Source organism: Mauremys reevesii, linkage group 24 (genome assembly GCF_016161935.1).
Source record: "Mauremys reevesii isolate NIE-2019 linkage group 24, ASM1616193v1, whole genome shotgun sequence".
Classification (NCBI taxonomy): Eukaryota; Metazoa; Chordata; order Testudines; family Geoemydidae; genus Mauremys; species Mauremys reevesii.
The window spans coordinates 3853974-3875217 of NC_052646.1; the positions used below are offsets into that span (position 1 = coordinate 3853974).

The following is a 21244-nucleotide window of genomic DNA, read 5'->3' on the forward strand; positions in this document are numbered from 1 at the left end:
CAGGCCCCCGCAGCAGAATCAAGTCAGCACCACTGCATGTGGCGCTTTTCCTAACCACTATGGTTCGGTACGTACCATGGTCTACCTAACAGAGGAGCCACACACCTGTCTTAACCGGGGTGGGAGCTCTCCCTATTTCCCAAGTGCCCCTCACCCTAGGCCAATACTTTTTTGTGTTTAACCCCCTGGTCCAGAACACAGTTGCTGCTCGAGCAAAACTCCCCCGTGGCCCCACCTGGCTGACGGTTTAAATCCTCAACCCAGATGTTGCATTCACTTAACGTTCAGCTTGCCTGTGGCACACAAGAACTGCCAGGCTGGCTCAGACCCAGAATCCATCTATCCAGTAGCCTGTCTCTCACAATGGCCAGTACTGGCTGCTTCACAGGAAGTCACAAGAAAGGCTGCGGCAGGACTGGTGTCTTCCTTCAATGATCACATGCGTTTCCTGTTGCTTCCAGTCCCCCCATGCGCTGGCAACAGGCGACCGTCCGTCAGAACACCTAGGCTACAGCTTTTCTTCACCCGACGCAGTCTGCTCACCTCCAACCCCCGTCTGCTGCGGGCCAGTACTCTGTGCTCTGGGTCTCGGCTTCCCGGAATGACTCAAGGAGTGATGACTGCAGGAAGAAGAGTGCCACAAACAGAGCTCTCTGCTGATCAGCTGTGGCCGCAAGAGGAAGTGCTTGGGGCCAGTTTCAGGGCAGTGGAGAGCACAGGGTTTGTACCGTGAGCTGGGCAGGGAGGTTTCCTGAGAAGACTCCGCACTTTGCTCCTGCCGTCCAAGGAGGGAGATAAGTCTCTCAGCTCACCCCTGTGATGTAGGCATGATCTCCACTTTACAGCTGGGGAAACTGAGGCAGAGCCTTGCTGAAGTCACAGCGGCAGAGCGGGGAACAGAAGCCACATTTTCTGCCTCCCAATTGCCTGCTCTAACCACTCAGCCATACTCTCTTGCATTCTGCTACCAGGTACTGTGGGTCTCTCAAACTCAGGTCTACTTCTTAGGTCCTCTCCTAGCCCATGAACCTCAGTGTGGGACCTTCAGGACCCGAATGATTCTTTAACCACCTCTAGCATTTCAGCGAGAAGATGGCAGCACAAATCAGCCTTCAGCATTAATGAGTGGCAGCCTTTGCTACTGTGAACGGCGTGGCAGATTTCCAATCGACCACCCTGGAGGGGCGGGCGCATTAACCTGGGAGTGACGGGAGAAGCGGAGCCTCTAGCTACGGGGCCTGGCACAGGGGTGAGAAGTAAACTCAACGGTATTTTGCATTGTAAAAAGTTCAGCTGACTGGACAGACCCAAGGTGAACCACCAGAACGCACCACGGCCCAGACAGACGAGAAAGGAAGGCGATTAAAACCAAGAAGCATCAAGAGCCCTCTCCGTCCAATGAAAAGAAAAAGCAACTGTATGACCTTGAAAGAACCAGCTGAGCCATGTTTTATTCTGGGATAGCGCATAGCTCAGGACTACCAGTAGATGGCGCTACAATCCCCAAACGCCTGTGGGCCGGACTGATTCTTCACTGCCCTACGCCTGGTGCATTCACACCGGTTCTGATCCAGTAGCATTTTGCGCCGACTATGCGCTGGTGTAAATAACAACAGGGCAGGGCACTTGGGAATCAAGCCCTGGGATTTCAGTGCTACCGACAGGGTTGGCAGTAGAGATCTGCGAAGCAGACCCAGACTCCTCAGACTAGATCTTGGCCCCTAGACCTCCTTCCGGGCGGATCTGATTCCAGGCTTGGGATTATCTGTCGTTAAGTGCCACTGACTCCTCAGCATTCTTTCCACATTCTGTTACTTGCTAAGGGAAAGCGAGTCAGCGGAAAACCCAAGCGGGCAGGTGTCTTTGCGAAGCTGCTGGCGTTTTCCAAGCGGAGGAAAACCGGCTTTGTTTAAAAAGTCCCTGTTATTCCCTCCCCGGGAAAACAGCCCCTTTTGCTTAAATGTGCAAAAGAAGATCTCGCGAGCGAGCGAGCGCGTCTCTGCAGCTCAGGCGGGGAAGCCGGAGAGTCCACCCAAAGCAGAGGAGGAAGCAAAACTCCCAGAGCAGGTCGCGAAACTGCACGAAGCTTTAGTGCAAACACGGCACGTTGACTAAAGCCGGTCAAATTCCCATGGGGCTGAGTGGAGAATCTGGAAGGGGTTTAAACCCAAGGACCCGATTCTCAAGGACAACTAAGGTTCTTTGATGCTGCTCTGGCAGCACGAAAGGGGCCTGTTTGTGGGCGCGGGGTACGGTTCCTCCCACTTTAAGGCCTCCTCACTGGGGCCTAAAGGGGCTTCGGTGTGAGTGAGAATCAGGCCCCCAGAGCGATAGCGGTGAATGATCCCTGCAGACATTGATCCTGATGCATTGTGCCCGGAGACCCTTTTACACCACTACGCTCCTCGGAGGCAGCAACTACTGTTAGCTGGATCCTGAGCCCTTGGGAACGTGCTTGTGGGATGTGAGGAACTCCTTGTGCTGAGCCTCCTCCTGCCGCAGGGGCTCTGTGGCGCCCCCCGGGGACCGACCGAAGCTACGCCGAACAGGACCGGTGGCAGCGTTAACTATTTACATCCCTGAACCGCACGACCTTCCGAACCGCCCCCCTCGCCCCGTCCTCCCCCTCCGCTCCAGGGAGGGGGCTATGACGTGTGGCACTGGACATGCGGGTGTGAGGCCTCCTCGAAGTCGTCTTTGTGGTAGGCCTCGCCAGTGTGGGGTTGCCACCAGTGTCCCGGCTGGGAGAAGTAGTCGCTCAGTTCCACCTCCTGCATGTCCTCCGTCGCCATGACTTCTTCTTGGGGGGGGAAGAAGGTGCGGAGCTGGCGGAGACGGTCCGGGGAGAGCCAGCCTGGCTCTGGGAATCTCACCTGGGGGACGCAAAGTGGGATGTGGAAGGATGTCCAGGACCGAGGGCCCATGGTGCAGGGAGGGTGGGAAAGTCCTGGACAGCAAGAACTGTCATCAACATCACCCCAACAGCCCTGGCTCCACTCTCGTCCTCCCTCCTGATGGAAACGACCCCCGAATGAGTCAATGACCCCACAATGTGTCCACCTAAAAGCTACATCCACAACCAAAGCACTGAAGCCTAGTAGCTGGAGGCAGCAGGTGACTCATAAGCCTCTTATATGAACCGGGCACGAGAGGGAGACAGAGAGTCACCAGGGGCTTAGCCCACCGTCCTCACTGGTCACGGAGCTAAGCCAGAGACGCTGCAGCTCCGCCCAGCCCTGACTGCTTCTCTGATCTTCCCTCTAACTTGGCTCTGCCCTGCTTCTCCCCAGATGCTCGGAACGGACGGCCCCTTCCAGGCGTAGCTCTGGATCCCAGGTCCACATGGTGGGGGGCTAATCATTGATACAGAGCCCAGTGCAAGGCGGGTGGTGCTTTGTGAGAGGCATCAGAGCTGATCCCCCCAGTCTCTGCGTCTCAGCCCCCGGACAGTGGCTGCTGCTCGGTGTAGGGCTGATCGAGACAGGAGGCAAAACCCTCTCAAGCCTGGATGGGGTTTGCTGGGTGTCTCCTTGGGGCAGCCGGTCATTCCGTTGCTGCGGAGCTCAGGGACAGACAGGGTCCTCAGCCGGTGTGAACCGGCCTGGGGCCATCAACGGGGCTCGGGCCACTGACACCCCCGCTGAGGACCAGCCCCGTGGGCTCCCTGGGAAGGTACCTGCCCCGCCCCTCACCTGGAAGTGTATGATGAGCTGGCCCTTCTGGGCGGGACTTCTGTAGACGGGCATGCCCTCGTTAGGGACGCACTTCACGGATCCCGGCCGGATGACGTCACCTGAACGGGCGGAGGTTAAAGAAAGCCAGGCGGTTTCAGCCCCTGTGCAGGATGCTGGAAACCCACATGCCTGTAGCCTCGCAGGGGTGGGACAGCTCCCTGCAGGGCCCCTGGCTTGCTGGGCTCCAGCCGGCGTCCCCCTACCGGCAGTGAGCCCAAGGGACCGCATCACGGTCACACCTTGGCAGGCTGTGCTCAAGAGGTGCTAGGGAGATGGCCAGAACTAGACATTCAAGGGGGTGGGCAGTTTGCGGAGGTCCCTATATGAGCCCCCCACAATGGTCTGCGTGGTGGGGGGCTCCTTGCCGCAGGGCTTTGCTTGACTGACCTTCAAAGGAGGCATCTTTTGGGTCCAACGTGTGTGGGGGTCTGGGCCATCCCCGGGCTACCTACAGGTATATCAGTGGCAGGGGTGGGAACAGAACCCAGGAGTCCTGGTGTCCAGTCCCTCCTGCTCTACCTACTCCCCTCCCAGGAACAGAGCCCAGGAATCCTGACTGCTCCAGGTTGCCGACTCACCGCGCTGTGAGGAGACGAGCAGGGTCCTGTTGTCCAGAGTGCGGACAACTTGCCTGAAGCCGCACAGAGCGTCCACCAGGCTGATTTCCTTTCGGAGGACCAGGTTGTTGCCGACGCGCTGGAAGACAGGGTGCTCCTTCTGATCCAGGACAATGACCACATCCCCAGGCTCTAGGCCGGGCACCTGGTCCCCTTCCTCGTGGAACGTGATCCTCTGCCCGTCCTGCATGCCTGCAAAATCAACACTGATCACCCGGCGCCCCGGCTCACCCCAAAGTGCCTGTCCTGGCTCCCCAGGGCCAGACTCAACCCTCTCTCGATCCAGACAGCGCCCTGGCCTCACCTCTGTCCAGGTGGACGTTCAGGATTTTCTTCTCCCGCACCACCCGCCTGCCGTTGCAGGTGAGGCAGCGATCGAGGGGCCGGACCCACTCGCCCTGGCCCTGGCACTGCGAGCACATGGTCTGGATCTGCTGGATCATGCTGGGCCCCAACTGGTGGACGTGAAACTCCATGCCGGTGCCGTGGCACTTGGGGCACCTGCTGTCGACACCCTCCCGGATCCCGCAGCCTGCGGACAAGGGAGGAGAGATAAGACCGAGGGCGTCTGTACAGGCCTGGGGGCTCGTCTCTGAGCTGGGAGATGCGATGCGGATCTACACAGCAGCAGCTTCGGGGTGAAGCTCCCGCATCGTCGCCAGCTTACATCCCCTCATGGGCAGGGTGAACGGACACATGGAACAGATGGACAGGAGGTACCAGCCAGGGATCTCAGAGCTCTTGGCGGAGGAGAGAAGGGGTGGAGCAAAATCCTCATCGCCACTGCCTGACGATGCCCATCTGGTGCAGTGATTTTGGCAGAGCTGGGGACAGAACCCAGGAGTCCTGACTCTCAATCCCCTGCTCTAAGCACCAGCCCCCACCTCCCTCCTGGACACAGGAACAGAACCCAGGAGTCCTGACTCCCACTCCTCTGCTCTAACCACTAGCCCCCACTTCCCTCCCAGGCCCAGAACCCAGGAGTCCTGACTCCCAGGCCTTCCTGCCCTAATCACTAGGTCACACTCCCCTCCTGGAGCCACGAACAGAACCTGAGTCTTGACTCCCAGCCTATTGCTCTGGCCCCTGGACCAAGCTTCCTCTCCATACACCCACAGCAGAGTCTCCATAATCTGAGGGTGAAACTCAGCAGGAAGCAGCCTAGTCTGGGATCCGGCCTCCGAGCCCCACCCCCCATTACAGCCCCACCCCCAAATCAAGGTCACTCCTGGCACGCAAGAGGGAACTTTGAAATGCACATGGGAAAGAGGAAGTCCCAATAGGCTCCGCCCTTCCTGCTCCTCATTGGCTGGAGATTGGAGGGGCGGGGCTAGGCATCCCACCTCACTTTTTACATGTCAATAAGATGCAGGGCCCCCGAGCCGGGGCCTGTGGCTCACGCACCGTTGCACTTGCTGCAGATGACGTTCTTCTGCAGGGACAGCTTTCGGGTGGTGCCGTTGTACAGATCCTCCAGGGTCACTGGGAGCGGATGCACCACTGTCTTTCCTGACCACAGGACAGAGCGAGATCAGCCTCCAACCGAGGACATGGCTCCCGTCCCGATGCCCCACAGGGACAGCAGTCTCCCCTCACCTAAAGCCATCTCCACAGTGCCTCAGAAAAGCTTTACAAGCTAAATACATACAGGGAACGCTTTGCCCAACCCAGAAAGGCAGCCGCCTCTGAGGTGGAAAGTAGCAGCTGTTCAACAGCAAAGAGCCATGCTGCGCAGGGGTCACTCACCCAGCACTGAAATGCAGCCACCTCTGGGGATGGAACGTGGCAGCTATTGAACAGCTATATAATGTCACCCTGGCTGGGTTTGGCCCCTGCAATTCTTCCCATTGGGAGCCAGTCAATACAGAGACCAGACAACTTTTGTAAAACAAAGAATTGTTCAATCTTAACAGCAAAGCAGGAGAGGGAGAGAGGATTTTAACCTAATAAAGAGTTAATCGGCACATCCGTCTTCCTCCAAGGCTTATCAGCCCCTGGAAACCGAGGAAGGCCCAGTCGCTTTGCAGGGCCCGAGTCTCCATCTTGGCCTCTTCTCCAAACAACTCATTGGCAACGGCCCTCCTCTACCCCCCACTCCCTAGACCGCAGTGATCTGTCCGTTCCCAGCCCTAGCGAGACAGCTGGATGCTTCAGCATCTTCCCGACTACTAGCGCGGGTTTTGTTTCTTCGCTTCCTGTTCACCGGGTGGGGTTTGATCTGGAACCTCTGTTCCCTACCATGGCTCCCAACAACCCTGCTATTAAGCGGACGCACCTATGCAGCCAGTAAACATGCCGCTGTCGTCATACAGTAATCATTTCCCCTGATCAGCTCACACGGTATTTACACATTAATGCGGAGCGGCCCCTTCTCCTGCACGCCCTGTAGTTAACTGAAAGCCCCGGGGGCATGCAGAGAGTCAGGATGTAATTACCCAAGTGGGAATTTGGACAGCAGCCTGGGGCTAGCCCCCCTCCAGCTCCTGGCTATGGGGCTGTAATGAATACGAAGGGCTGGGGCTTCGTTTGTACAGGGGTCGCCCCCCGCAACGCGGCGCCCCCCCAGTGCTACACGGGGGGACCGGTTCCATGAGACTACCAGGGGAAGAGAGCCCTCCACTGACTTGCCAACGCCTCTCTCTGCAGCACCCCAGTTTAACGCAGGACCAGATCACAACCCAAAGTGGCTGTGGGGAGACCTCAGTGCCTAAGACCCCCTCCAAGCTCAGTAGAATGAATCTGGACTCACTTATCCTTTCTTAGCTTGCCTTCAGCAGGGACAATACACAACATCAATGCAGCCTCTTGCTGCAGGACCTGAGCCTCCGGGGGCCTCGCAGAGCCAGACCCCCACCGTCTCCCTTGAACAGGAAGACCTGAGGGCTTAACCCTGATCTCTAGCATGGGTGAGCCCATCCCATGCAATCAGCACGAAGCCCTGTGTCCCAGCAACCCATCCCAGGTACCTCTCCTCTCTGGCCGGCCAGGCATCCGCACCCCTCCTCCGAAGAACATGTTGAATATGTCCATCGGGGACCCGAATCCTCCTCGGCCTCCCGTGCCACCTTCTTTCATGGCCCGCTCCCCGCCCCGGTCATACAGCGCCCTCTTCTGGGTGTCCGACAGCACCTCGTAGGCTTGCGAGATCTGCTTGAACTGGGGAAGGGGAGAGGGTTAGCGATGCCGCCTGTCCCAGCGGGCGAGGGGCGCACAGGGGTCGCTGCCCTCTCCACCTACCCGCTCTCCTTCGCTGGGGTTCTTGTCGGGATGGTATTTCAGCGCCAGCCGCCGGTACGCGCGCTTGATCTCGTCCAAGGTGGCGCCCGGCTTGACGCCCAAGAGGTCGTAGTAGCCCGTTTCTTTCACCATCTTTCCCCTCTGATGCGCTGCTGGAGGAGGAGAAAGCGGGTTCAAAGAGGCCCCCCTGCCAGTGCCGCGCATAACCGCTGGCTCCCCCGAACGGCTGCACCCATTCGCACAGGCCCCGTGCCCTGAGCTGGCAGACTATACACCAGCCTAAGAAACCCGTATGACCCCCCAATGCTGCAGTATCTGAGCGCCTCAAAATCTTTAACCCCCGTGAGACAGGGCTGGGCTATTATCCCCATGGTACCAATGGGGAAACCGAGGCACGGAGAGGCTAAGGGACTCACTCAAGGTGGCAAAGCTGGGAATCGAAGCCAGGACTCCCAAGTCCTAGGTTACTGCCCCAGGCAGGGGACAGACCCACAAATGGGACTCTAGTGCTAGTGGCAGGATTAAGAGCCCTGGAGGCTGGAATCCTCTGTTTATCCAGACAGCAGGACATGCTCCCCCCCGTGGATCTGCTGTCACGGCTGGGCCAAACCCAAGTGGCACTGCGACCCCACATGGAGCGACCCCAGAGCGGGAAGCTGGGTCCAGCCCTACTGAACAGGAGCTGAGCCACCACTGCAGGTTCACTCTGGCCCCGAGCCTCAGTTTCAGATTTTGCCGCCGGCAGCCCTGCTTCTGGCTTTGAAATCTACCGATTAATCATGGTGGCGATGGTGGTTTTGGCAACACGGATACCTGCCCGCTGGGAACTACGATAAGTCCCTCTCTGAATTTACTGCCTACACGAGCCACCAGGCAGGGATGCCTTTGCAATCTCCGGGGACCAGGGCTGACTGAGGATGGGTTATCTAGAGGCGAAAGGCTCCAGACCCTGTTACCGACCCTGCTAGTGCCCATCCTTGGCAATACGCTGGGAACAGACAACATCTGCTGGCCTATGGACTGCGCCTTTATAAGCACCAGGGTGTGGCGTGTGAAGACGACTCAGAATGGGGACGCCCCTCCCTTCCGTGTTCCCCTATTTAATCCCTCTCCACGCTTCTTTCCCAGCTCCCCTCCCCTCCCAACCAGGGCTGCTAAGCCTGTTTAGCGCCTGCTTCCAGTGTTGGCAAGTGGAAAAGGCCCTTGGCTCAGGTAATTAAAGCGGACCAGCTTGACTGCTAGCAGCAGACTGGCCCAAGTCAGCTGCGCTGACAGCACCAGGGAGGAGCAATGCAGCTGACCCTGGGTGCTGGAAAATCCATTGCGATTAGGTTACCAAAGAGGGTTGAATAACGCGGCACTGGCAAACTTGGTTGCCTGATTCTGTAAGGAGCTGAATGCCTGCCGACGGGGGACAAGCACCCCCAGCTGCTCCGGAAGTCCACAGGCGCTGAGGGTGCTCAGTAGCTCCCAGGAGATGCTCAGCTGCTGGCAGGCTCAGACCCTGCAGTGCTTCTGGACCCGCTCCCAGATTACAGGTCAGACAGAACCCAGCTTTGACAGAGTTCGTGGGACTCCTAGATCTGGGCCCTTGTTACAGATCCCTGGCCCAGGATGCCTGAGAAGGTGGAGGGCACGGTGTAAGTTACACGCCCAGTAGCTTGGACAGGGTAAGTCTGAAGCCAGCATGACCTGTTCCCTAGACTCCCACCCCCATCCAATGCACACAACGCATTCCCGAGCTCATGCTCTTATCCTAAAGGCTGCAGCTGGAACCTTGCTTTGGACCAATTTAAACCGGCTTGGCACCAGTGGAGTCTTCCAAGTCCATGCGAAGCCCCCTCCATAGCAGGGTTAGACCCTCGCCAACTTCAGCCATTTTGAAACACAGTTTAAAGGGCAAAGAGACAACAGCGCAGGCTTCCAGCTTCCTTCCACAACAACTGGGGCCAGATGTTGGACGATTCACCACGGACAGGTTAAACTGGCTTGCCCAGGACTAGGTACGAATGATGGTGAGGCTGCAGGATCAACGCCCTGGTGACGGGCCTGGCAATCCTCAGCTGTCGGCAGTTTTAGCAGGGTGCTGTCCCTGGACCCCGCTGGGGTGTAACAGCCTCGGGCTAGCAGACGACTAATAAGATCAAAGCTCCACCATCCTCCACTTGCTGGAAGGAGTTTGCCCTCACTCCAGAGCCTCTTGTCTGCTGCAAGTGGGGAGGGTCTTCACTACTGTACCCCCACCCCTGCCTCTGTTTTTAGGGTTCCCTTCCTCCACAAATAGCTACTGCACCTCTGCTGCTTCTCAGCACTCGTCTGGGCAGCAGCACATCCAGATCACCCACACAGGGCTCTGAACAGCAGTTGTGAAACTGACCAGAATCTTGTTAATTACAGGGTCAGCAAAGCTCCCAGCCCCAGCAGGAGGAGCGGTCTGTCTGCAGACTCAGGCACATGGGGCTGCTTTGTTCATACCTGGGTGGTTTTTCTTTGTAACTTTAATGGCTGGAAAAGTCTGTTCAAATGGAAGCAGAGGGTGTTGCAGATGCTGCTGGGAAAAGCATCTTCAACTCAGGGGGTTGGGGTTTTTTCAAGATAACACTGGGAGTATCTTAGGACAGCTCTGCCAAAAGGTGCTCGGAGACTATGGCGCTGAGGGCCAGATAAGAACCTAAACAGAATAGAACATCCTTCTCTCTCCACAACAGAGACCCCGAATACCTGCAGCACAGCTAGCCCTGCAGAAAGCACAGCAGGCCCAGCAGCTAATAAGAGTTCAAACGGGCCAGGCCAGAATTTTCCTCCCATACCACTGTAGAGGAATCTATGGGCTTGACTTCACTGCGGCATTAGCTTGAGTATCTCCCCCAACCTGACACCCATCCACATACAAAGATCTTTCACTTGAGTTAAGTGGTGCTTTAAACCCATGCTAGGGGGGTGGGTAGTTGAAGCTGGAGTGGTGCTAACGTGGTGGGGACTCTGTTTTGTTCGAGTTATTTCAGTGCGGCGGCTCTCACTTGAGCTAGGCTGACTCGGGGAGGTGCAAACCCCTCTATGGAGGCACTTATATCGGTTTAAAACTGGCTACGTCAGTTTAACTCACGCACGTAAATCTACCAACAGAAGCGAAACCAATATAAGGGTACATCCAGACTATCTGCCGAGTCGGCGGGTAGCTATCGATTTATCGGGGATCAATACATCGCGTCTCGTCTAGACGCAATATATCGATCCCCGAACGCGTTCCCGTCGACTCCAGAACTCCACCAGGGTGAACAGTGGTAGCGGAGTTGACGGGGGAGCCACAGCCGTCGATCGCGCGCCGTGAGGATGGGAGGTAAGTTGAAATAAGATACGTCGACTTCAGCTACGCTATTCCCGTCGCTGAAGCTGCGTATCTTACATCGAGCCCCCCACACCCTGTGTAGACCAGGCCTTAGAGAGTTCGCACGCAGTTACATCGGTTTAACTAAATCTGCTTAAAAATGCACCTTTAATTAAACAGGGGCAACTGTGTGCCTAGCCAGGCCTTATTCTAGTTTCAAACGGGAAGCGACACCACGGTACAAAAGCATTTCTTATTGGCGGTCTCGGCAGAGACAGCAAGGGCAGGGCAGGGCAGGGATCACGGGTGAGATGCTAGCAGGACAGCATTGGGAAGCATGTACTGGTGCCAGCAGTGCTGTATCGTTTCTGGGGATGAACAGAAGATCTCAGTTTCCAAGGCTGTCAACTTGGAAAGAAGTTAACCAACTCGAGGTAACTCTGCAGTGAAGACGAGCCCTATGAAGCACCCGCTGTCAGTAAGTAGTGAGGAGATTCTCGAGCACCAGTGGATTTAGGGTCGGGGGGGGGGGGAGGCACTGGTGAAGAATGAATCTTTGGAGCAGGGGTAGCACCAACCAGCCCCATCCCTGACCCTGGAAGGGCGCTCAGTCCCCCTGGCCCAGTCGGACATTGGTCTCTCTGCTCAGGGTGCCAACAGGGAGGGTGATGGCATTGCATCCTGCAGCACCTGGGGCAGGGTGGGGCTGCCCTACTTCTCCCAGCCCTTAGCGTGGGGCGCTGATCTCTGGGGTGACACAGCCCTGACCCTACCTGGGGGGGGGGCGTCTGGACCCTGGGATGGGAGAGGGACTCAGGCATCTAGGGACTGTCCAGTCAATCCCTGGGGTGGGGGAGTAACCCAGGCAACCAGAGGACTGTCTAGAATTTCCCCCAACAGGGTATCACTCCCTAGGGTGGGGAAAGAACCCAGGCGTCCGGGAAAGGAGGGAGGGGGGGCTGGTCTCTGGGTCTCCCAGCGGGGAGAAGCCCATCAGTCGCAGACCCGGGAGTGCAGGGACCCAGGCGTCCGGGGTGGGGGCCTACTCGGGGATCGCAGACCCGGGAAGGGAGGAACCCAGGCGTCCGAGGGAGGGGGAAGGAGGGAGGAACCCAGGCGTCCGGGGGGGCTTACTCAGGGATCGCAGACCCGGGAGGGGAGGGACCCAGGCGTCCGGGGATCGCAGACCCGGGAGGGGAGGGACCCAGGCGTCCGGGGGGGGGGACCCAGGCGTCCGGGGGTACCGACGGTGGGGGGAAGGGACCCAGGAGTCCGAGGAGGGCTACCCGGGAGCCGCAGTCCATGACGGGGTGGGGGGAAGGGACCCAGGCGTCCGGGAACCCCCCGTAACTCACCCACGGATCGTCTTCAGCTTCTTCCACCCTTCTCCGTCCGAACAATCTGGAAGCCCAGACACGCCCCCTCCCCGCCCATTGGCTGCAGCCCAGCCCCGGGACCCGCCCCTCACGGCGCCCGCATCGCCCATTGGCTCGCCTTCCGCCAGAGCTCCGCCCCCAGGAAGGGGCCGGCCCCGCCCCCTCTCCTCCAGCCACCCATTGGCTGGCGTTCCGAGTAGGCTCCCACCTCCCTCCCTCTCCCCGCGGGGAGCGCGTGACCCCGCCTCCTCCCTTCCCTGATTGGCTGTCGGGCTGGCCTCTCCCCCTGCCGCATGCGCCCCAGCCCTTGGCTGCCGTCCTGCCCCTCCAGGGGCATGCGCTGCTCTGATTGGTGAGACGGCTGGAAAGTGTCCGCCAATCGCGGGGAAGGGTGGCAATTTCAAACTGCCCAGAGCAGGGAAGGGGGGGGAGAGAGAAGAAGAGGGGAAAGGGCGGGAGGGGAAAGGAGAGGGAGGGGGGAAGAAAAGGGGGAGGGGAAGAGAGGAAGGAGAGTGGGAGGGGAAAAGGGAGGGAGGGAGAAAGGAGGGATGGGGAAGGGAGGAAGAAGAGGGGAAAAGGGGAGGGGGAGAGGGGGAGGGGGAAGAGAGTGGGGAGAGGAGAGGAGTTGAAAGGAAGGAAGGAGAGGGGCAGGGAAAGGAAAGAGAGGGAGGAGGAAGAGGGGAGGGAGGAAGAAGGGGGAGGGGAAGGAAGGAGAGGGGAGGGAAGGGAGTGGGGAGAGGAGGGGGGAAGAAGAGGGGAAAAGGGGAGGGGGAGAGAGGAAGGAGAGTGGCAGGGGAAAGGGGAGGGAGAAAGGAGGGATGGGGAAGGGAGGAAGAAGAGGGGGAAAGGGGAGGGGGAGAGAGGCTAGGAAGGGAGAGGCAGGGGAAGAGAGGATATGGGGTGGGAAAGGGGGATGGGGACGGTTCAGGCCAGGGCTCTCCTAGGCTTCCCACAGGCGTCACTCTGGCCGGTTAATGTCATGACCCAAGCCCCTCTCTGCGCCCTGTCTTTCTCTTATTGGGGGTGTTTCCTGGTTGCTGATTTAATGGTGATCCAAAAGCGGAAGGATCCTGAAATCGTGGGCACAGAACGAAGCGGTCCCAATGGCTGTAAAATCCCACCGCCCCGGAGAGGCAATGAACAGCCCAGATACAAAAAAGGAGGGTGTGTAACTAGACAGCTGCCCCCAGGGTTTGTTTTTATAACTTCCATAGTTAACAGTCCGAGGGAGAGCCGTGTTAGTCCGGATCTGTAAAAGCAGCAGAGTCCTGTGGCACCTTATAGACTAACAGACGTATTGGAGCATGAGCTTTCGTGGGCGAATACCCACTTTGTTGGATGCATGTCAAAAGCTTTCCACTCCATCTGACAAAGTGGGTATTTACCCACGAAAGCTCATGCTCCAATACATCTGCTAGTCTATAAGGTGCCACAGGACTCTTTGCCGCTTTTCTAGTTAACAGTGGAACTCACTGCCACAAGATATAAGAGACTAAGTCTTCAGCAGGATTTTTTTTAAAGGATTAGGTATTTATATGGATAATGAGAACAGTTACACAGGATACATGTTTATAAGCGATATAAACCTTCATGCTCCAGGGCATCACACAACCACTAATTGCCAGGGATCAGGAAGGAATTTCAGCTCTGAGCCTGGCCATTCTATTTTTGTCCATGAGGGGGTTTATTGCACCTTTCTCTGCGGTGGCTAGTGTTGGCCCCTGTGTGAGCCGCAATACAGGGCTTAGATAGACCATGAGTCTGATCCAATCTGGCAATTCCTTGAGACTGAATTTACAACCATCAGTAAATAGACAGAGGTGACACCATAGGGCAGCTAGAATGGAACAAGAATGCCGGCAACCTGGGATATTGCAGGAAAATGCAGACGGCAGCCGCTCTTTGCAGAGAGCAACAATATGGTGAAATGCCAACTGTCTCGCTGTGCCCTAGCATGCTCATTGTGGGACTCCATGAGGTCAGAGACCAGGGATAGCTCTCTCTCTCCTAGGCTGAGATTTTTTTTTTTTTTAATTAACTGGGCTCATAAGGAACATAGCAACTTTAAAACAGGGTAGGAGAGATCAGGGGAGGGAGACATAATCCATGGTTCCCTAGGAGAAAGGCTGCTTTTTTAATCACCTTCCTCTGGCAGTGTAAAATAGCCTTCAGGTTGGTGGGAATGACCCCCTGAGAATCTGCACTGGCTGTGTGTGTGGGGGGGGATCCCTGGTGGGTGTGGAGCTGAGGTAAGGTCGTCCCCTGCATGAGCCCCTCTTCCAACCTCCAGCGTAGATGGCAGATCGGGAGTGCAGCTGGAACTTACCACACTGTGGCTACTCTGCTTCCCAGTAGCCCCGGTGCGGAGTGAGTTAGAACACCCCTGAGGCTGCTCTTACTTACACCGGGATCCAGGGAGGGCCCTGCAGGCTTCAGAAAACAGAGGTGCAAAAGGGATCTTAAACCCATCTTAACGCCTCCACCCTTTCATGTCCCAAGCACAATAAATGAGAATATTTGTATAGATTTAAACGTTATTGCTGGAGCTAAAGCTGGAATATTACAGTGTTGCTCACATACTGCAGTGACAGTGATGTTAGAAATAACTAATTTAGACAGCTAGGTTAGATTTGGTGGCATGGCTAGAAAGAGAGGTTAGATTCTCTCTTCTCAGCTACAGGAGGACGGTTGCAGAGAGAGAGAGAGAGAAATTCGATTACTTTACATTTCTATAGGACCATGTGCCCCAAAGGCTCCCAAAGCGAGGGCAATAAATTGGCTGGGCACGGGACTGGAACTCAGGAGACCTGGGGGTCTATTCCTGGCTCTGCCACTGATTGGGTGACCTGGGGCAAGTCACAGCCCTGCTCCGTGCCTCAGTTTTGCCATCTGTAAAATGGGGATAATGCTACTGGCCTCTCTTGTAAAGCAGTTGGAGACCTATGGAGGAAAAGTGGGGGATCAGAGCTCGGGATTATGATTCTCTATCAATATGTATGTTTTACAGGCTGTGCTCAGCACCGTAATAATATTTGGCCTTAGAACATGGAATAATAGTGACCTAACAGCACGGGCAATATCCTGCATTTGGATGCAAGTAGCAGTCAGGTACGTCTACACAGCAAAACCAAAACAACCTGCGGCAGCGAGTCAGAGCCTGGGGCTACAGACTGGGGCTTGCGCTAGGATGCGCAAAATATCCATTGTAGACACTGCGGCTCGGGCTGGAGCTTGGGCTCTGATGCGCAGGGAGCAGGGTGGCTTTCACCGCCGGGGAGGGAACACCGGAAGGTTGTACAGCCAGGGAACTGGTACACCAAGAAATGAAGTGACTGGCTAAAGCCTGCAGCAGAGGCAGGAATTGAGCCCAGGTCAGTTCCTTAACCGCCAGGCCAACCTCCCTGCACACCCGGAGGTGGGATTTAAAGCAGACCAGACAACCCCCCGCCCCCCTTCCTCAGGCTTGTGTTGCAAGTTGGACCCACACCGGCGAGAGGCCCGTTTCCTGGCTCCGGTTTGCACGCCTGGGAAATCCTGCCAGACGGCCGCTCTTGGCAGACTTCAGCGGCTTTCATCTGAGCTCTCCCCAGGGTGCTCCCATCAAATCCAAACCCCGCATCGCGGCCTGGAAGCCCAGCGCTCTTCCCAACCTGAAACTCCCAGCGGTGGCCTGGGCCGCATTCCCGGCCTTTGCAATGTGCTGCCAGAGGCTCTAGGTGGTGCTCCGAGCACTGCCTGAAACAGGGCCCGGCTCTTGCTCCAACAGCTGTGACAAATCCGTAGGAGGGTTTTAAAATCCCTCCCGTGCTGGCAAGGCAGCTGGGCGGAGAGGCAACGCTTTGGTTTTGCTTAATAATTATTCCTTTTTAATTTCCCTACTTGGCGTCTGCAGAAGCAGATCCAGAGAAGGGAAAGAGACTGTGATGGACGTTGTGTTATGGGAACATCCAGGGCCCCTGCTGTGCTTGGTGCTGTACGTCCCCACCGTGAAAGACCGTCCCTGTCCTCAACGAGCTCGCAGTCCAAGCAGACAGGAAGGACTATTATCCCTATTGGACAGGTGGGGGAAACTGAGGCACAGAGCAATGATGTGGCTTGCCCAAGATCACAGAGGGAGTTTGAGATGCTGAACCCAGACCTCCCGAGTCTTAGCCGGTGCCTTAATGGCCAGGCCAGAAGGGCTGCTTATAGCCCAGGGTGGGTGTGACTGTAATTTGCCACCAGCGCAGCTGCCCAACAGCCTGCGTGAAGTGAGTTTGTGGGGTCTCCTTCCACTCCCCAGTGAACAGATCAAGGCCTTCACCCCAGCTGGGGGTATGTCTACACTGAAAAAAAAAAAATCCTGCAGCAGTGAGCCCAGAGCCCTAGTCTGCAGCCTTGGGGAGGGGGCTGGTTTCCAGAGCCCAAGCTCCAGCTGGAGCAGGAACGTCTACACAGCTGGTTTTAGTCAATCTGTAGATCCAGGCTCTGAGATTTGACGCCGCTGGAGTTTTTTTTAGTTTTTGCAGTGTAGACGTACCCTCGGAGACAAAGGATGAAACAGCCCATGCCCAGTGAACTCCCCCCTCTGCACTAAACAGGGAGTCTCCAGGGAGGGGCTGATGCCCAGGTTGTGGGGAAACGCCACCCTGCTTCTGCCCATGCTGGACCTAGAGAGGAGACTTCCTGCTCTCCGAGCAGCGGCCCAGATCACCTTTTGTCTCCCATCCCTGCAGCTTCTTCTCGGGAAAAAAAAAAGGGTGTGTGTGAAAAAGCTCCTTTCCTGGAGAGAAACATCTCCTGGGTCAGCTGTTTTCCACCTGCAGCAGAGTGGGGCGAGAGCTTAAAATAAACCCATCAATCGCAGCCCTTTCTTTCCTCTCGCACCAGCTCGTTATTCAGAGAGGCTGGCTCAGGAAAGAGGCATTTCCGCTCCCTTTCAGAAACGTCTTAGTCACCCAGCGCCAGGCCCTGATGTCATTTCATTATCTGCAAAAGCGTGTGGGGCGATAGGGCTGGCAGCGAGCCAGAGCCAAGGCTCCCCTTCCCTGCGTGGAGAGGCACGCTTTGCACATGGAGATCGCGCGTGAGCTGTGCAACCCTAGTGCCTACGAGGCCCATGGAGCTTTTACCTGGCCGTGACTCGCTCCAGTGCTTTATTTAGGCTTGGCAGTTCATAGCCCCAGCACCTCTGGGCTTGCTGCATTAGTTACAAAAGTCAAAAAATTGCTTGTGTCCTGGCCCCTCTTCCATGACAAATTAAGCACAGTCAGGCTTCGTGGAGGCCTTGTCTCCACTAAGATTTGACACTGAGATGGCTTTTGGGATGGGAAAACCTCACCCTCTTTTTTGCAGCGAAGTCGAGGGGGAAAGAGAGCGAAAGCACACGACAACGAGAGGGGCAGAGAGCGATGGAGAAAGAGCCAGTTGTTCTGTCTTCCCTGCTCTCTCGAGACTGGTGCTTCCCCCCCACCCCGAGCTGCTTCTTTGCCCCTGATTAGCAGCAGATGGAGAATCTGGAAAGAACTGGATTTTTCCCTCTCCGTGGGTCGGAATTTGGTTCCCCTGGTCTCCGCGGGAGGTGGGAGTGGGTCAGAGCCAGCCAATGTGTGGCTGATGGAGGGGGAGACCCTGCCTGGGAAGAGAGGGGGAAAGAAACGCTGTAGGTTTAAAACCAAGTGCAGAAGGATCACAAAGGGAGAGCCTGTAGGTTAGCTCTTTTAAGGCAGATTGGCGGGGAGCTGGGAGGAGGTGGCGATGGTGGGTGGGGGGGTGTTAAATAAAAATAAAGGCTACACTTCTATTAAGTGAATTTAGTGATGTTATATTATGCCACTGCAGGGACTACTCAAGATCAACAGTTACCTCTGCCACTTGTTTCAGATCTCGAACTTCTAGGAACACATGAAGACCAAGGAAAGTAACACAGACAGCCACAAGAATAACATCTCATATCCTCTAGCAATTTTATTAACGTTACCAACAAAGTTATGACTATCCAAGCACAGATAAATCCTACCTATATTCATGCACAATTTATAGGTACGGTCATACTCACCTCCTCCTGGATGCTCTTAGGGTGTGACGGGTCTCTCGTGGATTGATGAGCAGTAGAGGGATGGTTCCTGCTGGAGTTTTCCCGTAGGGAGCTCAGTTTTCCTAACCCTCTTTTATAATGGGATTCAGACTATACCTCGTACTCAGCACATGTGCGTGAAAGTGTCAGGTACCCCGTTTTCCAGAGGTTGTATATGGTTCCTTTTATTCTCATTAGCAGGGACGCACGACCTGTATCCTGTGGGAAGGCACTCGTTAGAAAAATGAAAGTATCTCTAAGGCATCTTGTGATCTAAAATTAATCTTATGGTGAATTTTTCGCAATACCACCCATTGGTCCGTCTTTCCCCCTAATCTTGTGGCATTGGGTTATTCTTTGGTCACGAACGTCAAGCATTTCTTAACTCTAAGGCCTAATATGGCTAAGCTAAAATCTTACAGACCTCAGCCTGTAGGCCTTGCATTTCAGCCCTCCTTACTTAGCTACGTAATACATACTTACCCCTTCTAACTACTGATCAATCTTATACTTCTATAATCCTCGCATCACACACTAAATGAATGATAAAATAAAGTAACTGGCCTCAGGAGGGAACAGATCCAATCTGAACCAGATAAAAAGAAACACTTTTGCACACAACGCAGTTAGCCTGTGGGACTCATTGCCACAGGGTATTGCCAAGAGCGTAGCAGGATGCAGAAAGGTTTGGGCATTTATACGGATAATGAGAGTATCCAGGACTAGAACAGTGAGGGTTTAAAACATAAGCAAGGGCCTGATGCTCCTTGGCAGAGGGGTGTGAAGGGGCGTTGGTGTCAAAGAGTATCAGGCCCCAAGAGGATTTGAATTCTCCAGCTCCAGAGCATCAACTAATCTCTTGCTAACATGGCTTAGAAAGAAACTTTCCCCGGGGGTGGTAATTCCACCGTTGCCCACTAGGGGAGTTTCTTGCATCTCCCTCCGAAGCAGCTGGTCCCACGGGTTTCCAGATGTGCCTCGTGATTTCTGGGAGGCCGCCTTGAGACACCTGAAAGGGCCTGATACTTCTGAGATCCAGGCCCCCTTTAAGGTGTCTCCAGTTGGGGCACCCAAAAATCATTAGGCAGTTTCACGAAATCTTGGCCCGGGAGCCTGGTCTCTACGGGCTGCTGGTCTGAGCTGAGGGTCTTTGATGTTCCTCCTCCTGGGAAGAAAAGCAGCAGGAAACCAAGCGACTTGTCTTCACTCCCAAGGCCCTTCCCGGCCTCTCTCTCATGCGTTATCGAGAGGTCGCCGCCCATCTCTGGCTGGCGCCAGCCTCCATTGCCTACTGGTTACATTTTCAAACAAGCCCCTTTTGTGCTTTTCCCCTGATGTCCCAAACTGCTCCTTAAAACTCTCCTGGGCTGTGATGCCTGTGGAAAAACCTTAACGGTGGTTAGGCGGCAGGTGTGCTGTCAGGTATTGGCTCATTCTTCCCTTGCTCTCAGTCTGTCTGTCTCCACCCATTGTCTCTTGCTGCTTCACATTTAGATTGGAAGCGCTTTGGGGTGGGGACTGTCTTTGTTCTGTGTCCGGACAGCACCTAGCACGCTGCGGACCTGATCTGTGACTAGGGCCCCTGGGTGCTGCTGCCAGACCAATAAAACAACAGTAACGGAGTTGTAGGGGATTCAAACAGGATACGATCATCTGGCAGCCGACCCAGCAGCTCTGCAGTGGACTCCCACCTGCAGCTAGAGGGAGATTATAAATCTCGATGTCCTGACACTCCTGATCCGAAATCCAACCCAGCACCACAGCTGTCAGCCAACTGGCGTTCCAACGACCCCCTTCTCCCCTTTGCTAAATGGGGCAGTGGGGTGGGGAAGGGGCTGGAATCCGCAGCGAGTTCCATTGGGATGCTTCTGCCAGCTTGTGATATATGGCAGAGAGGCTGGGAATGCTCCCGCTCGCACCATCCCCCAGCCTCCCCTTGCAGGGCTGAGCGGTGCTGCAAATCCTGGTGGTTGCTGGGATGTGAGAGGGTGGATGGAGGGTGGGGTTCTGTGCCGCATGGGGTCTGGGTAGGGGATGGGCTGGGAGTGCCAGGAATGCCATGAGAGTCCATCCCCCAGAGATCTCTGGGGCTTCACTCATAGGTGCTGGAACTAGGGGTGCAGGGGGTGCTGCAGCACCCCCTGGCTGGAAGCGGTTTCCATGATATCCAGGGTTTACAGTTAGGTTCAATGGCTCTCAGCTCCCCCACTATACAAATTGTTCCAGCAGCCCTGCCTTCAGTTCCACTCATGGGTTTGGAGACGCAACCTTCTGAGTCACTGGAGGAGAGGCAGCCGCCAGATTCCCAAAGGTATCTTTGAGGCTCTGGGCCAGTGCGCTTTAGCAGAGAGGGAGCTGGCTCCGAGCTCGGGACACCTGGGTTCTATTTCCATCTTTGCCACCTCCTTGATTTGTGCCTCAGTTTCCCCTCTCTGCCTTATCTGTTTAGATACTGAGCTTTTCTGGGACTGTCTCTTGTTCTAGCTGTGCAGCGCCCAGCTGTACTGTGATGCTACTGGAATAAACAAAATGAATCTTGCCTGCTGTACCTCACTCCCCTGGGTGCTCTCACTTAGTCACCGTGCTCGCCTTTGCTTCCTGTCCTAAACTGTGTGACGCCTGTGATTCATGTTGCACCCCAGTCATGGGCCAGCGTGCTAGGTGCTGTACAAAACACTATCTGCCTTTTAAGTGGTGATCCTGGTACTGATGGCTAAATCTGTGCTCGGCTAAATCATAGAAAGGCACCTGAGGTTTGGCCATGGGATGGGAAGTGCTTTGGGAACTTCTGGGAGAAACAACCCCTCCCCCCGCCAAAAAAACTACACCTTTACCCCGATATAACACGACCTGATATAACATGAATTCGGATATAACGCGGTAAAGCAGCACTCTGG

At 55.8% G+C, this 21244-nt stretch overlaps 1 protein-coding gene and 1 long non-coding RNA gene across 3 annotated transcripts; one reads left to right on the forward strand and one right to left on the reverse strand.

Moving 5' to 3' along the window:
* Nucleotides 1-1420: 1420 nt before the first annotated feature.
* LOC120390397 (dnaJ homolog subfamily A member 1-like) lies at nucleotides 1421-12342 on the reverse strand. The gene is made up of 8 exons (XM_039513040.1): nucleotides 12272-12342; nucleotides 7589-7740; nucleotides 7318-7507; nucleotides 5756-5860; nucleotides 4656-4883; nucleotides 4313-4543; nucleotides 3693-3793; nucleotides 1421-2873 (listed from the first exon to the last, which is right to left on the reverse strand). The coding sequence occupies exons 2-8, from the start codon at nucleotides 7718-7720 to the stop codon at nucleotides 2646-2648; spliced, it is 1215 nt and encodes a 404-aa protein (XP_039368974.1). The 5' UTR covers nucleotides 7721-7740; nucleotides 12272-12342; the 3' UTR covers nucleotides 1421-2645.
* An 888-nt stretch (nucleotides 12343-13230) lies between these two features.
* Nucleotides 13231-19671, forward strand: LOC120390390. 2 transcript variants are annotated; one of them, XR_005591072.1, is made up of 4 exons: nucleotides 13231-13456; nucleotides 15300-15400; nucleotides 16185-16352; nucleotides 18113-19671. It is a non-coding gene; the product is annotated as an uncharacterized LOC120390390 (long non-coding RNA). The 2 variants fall into 2 exon arrangements; XR_005591071.1 differs by having other exon boundaries at nucleotides 18155-19671.
* Nucleotides 19672-21244: the final 1573 nt, after the last annotated feature.

Coding starts and splice junctions, on each gene's coding strand:
- LOC120390397 (XM_039513040.1), bottom strand. CDS start 7,720: ATGGTGAAAGAAACGGGCTACTACGACCTCTTGGGCGTCAAGCCGGGC. Junction 3,794..4,312: donor GCTCGTCTCCTCACAGCGCG/GTGAGTCGGCAA, acceptor CCGCCCGTTCAG/GTGACGTCATCCGGCCGGGA. Junction 2,874..3,692: donor AGCTCATCATACACTTCCAG/GTGAGGGGCGGG, acceptor TGCGTCCCCCAG/GTGAGATTCCCAGAGCCAGG.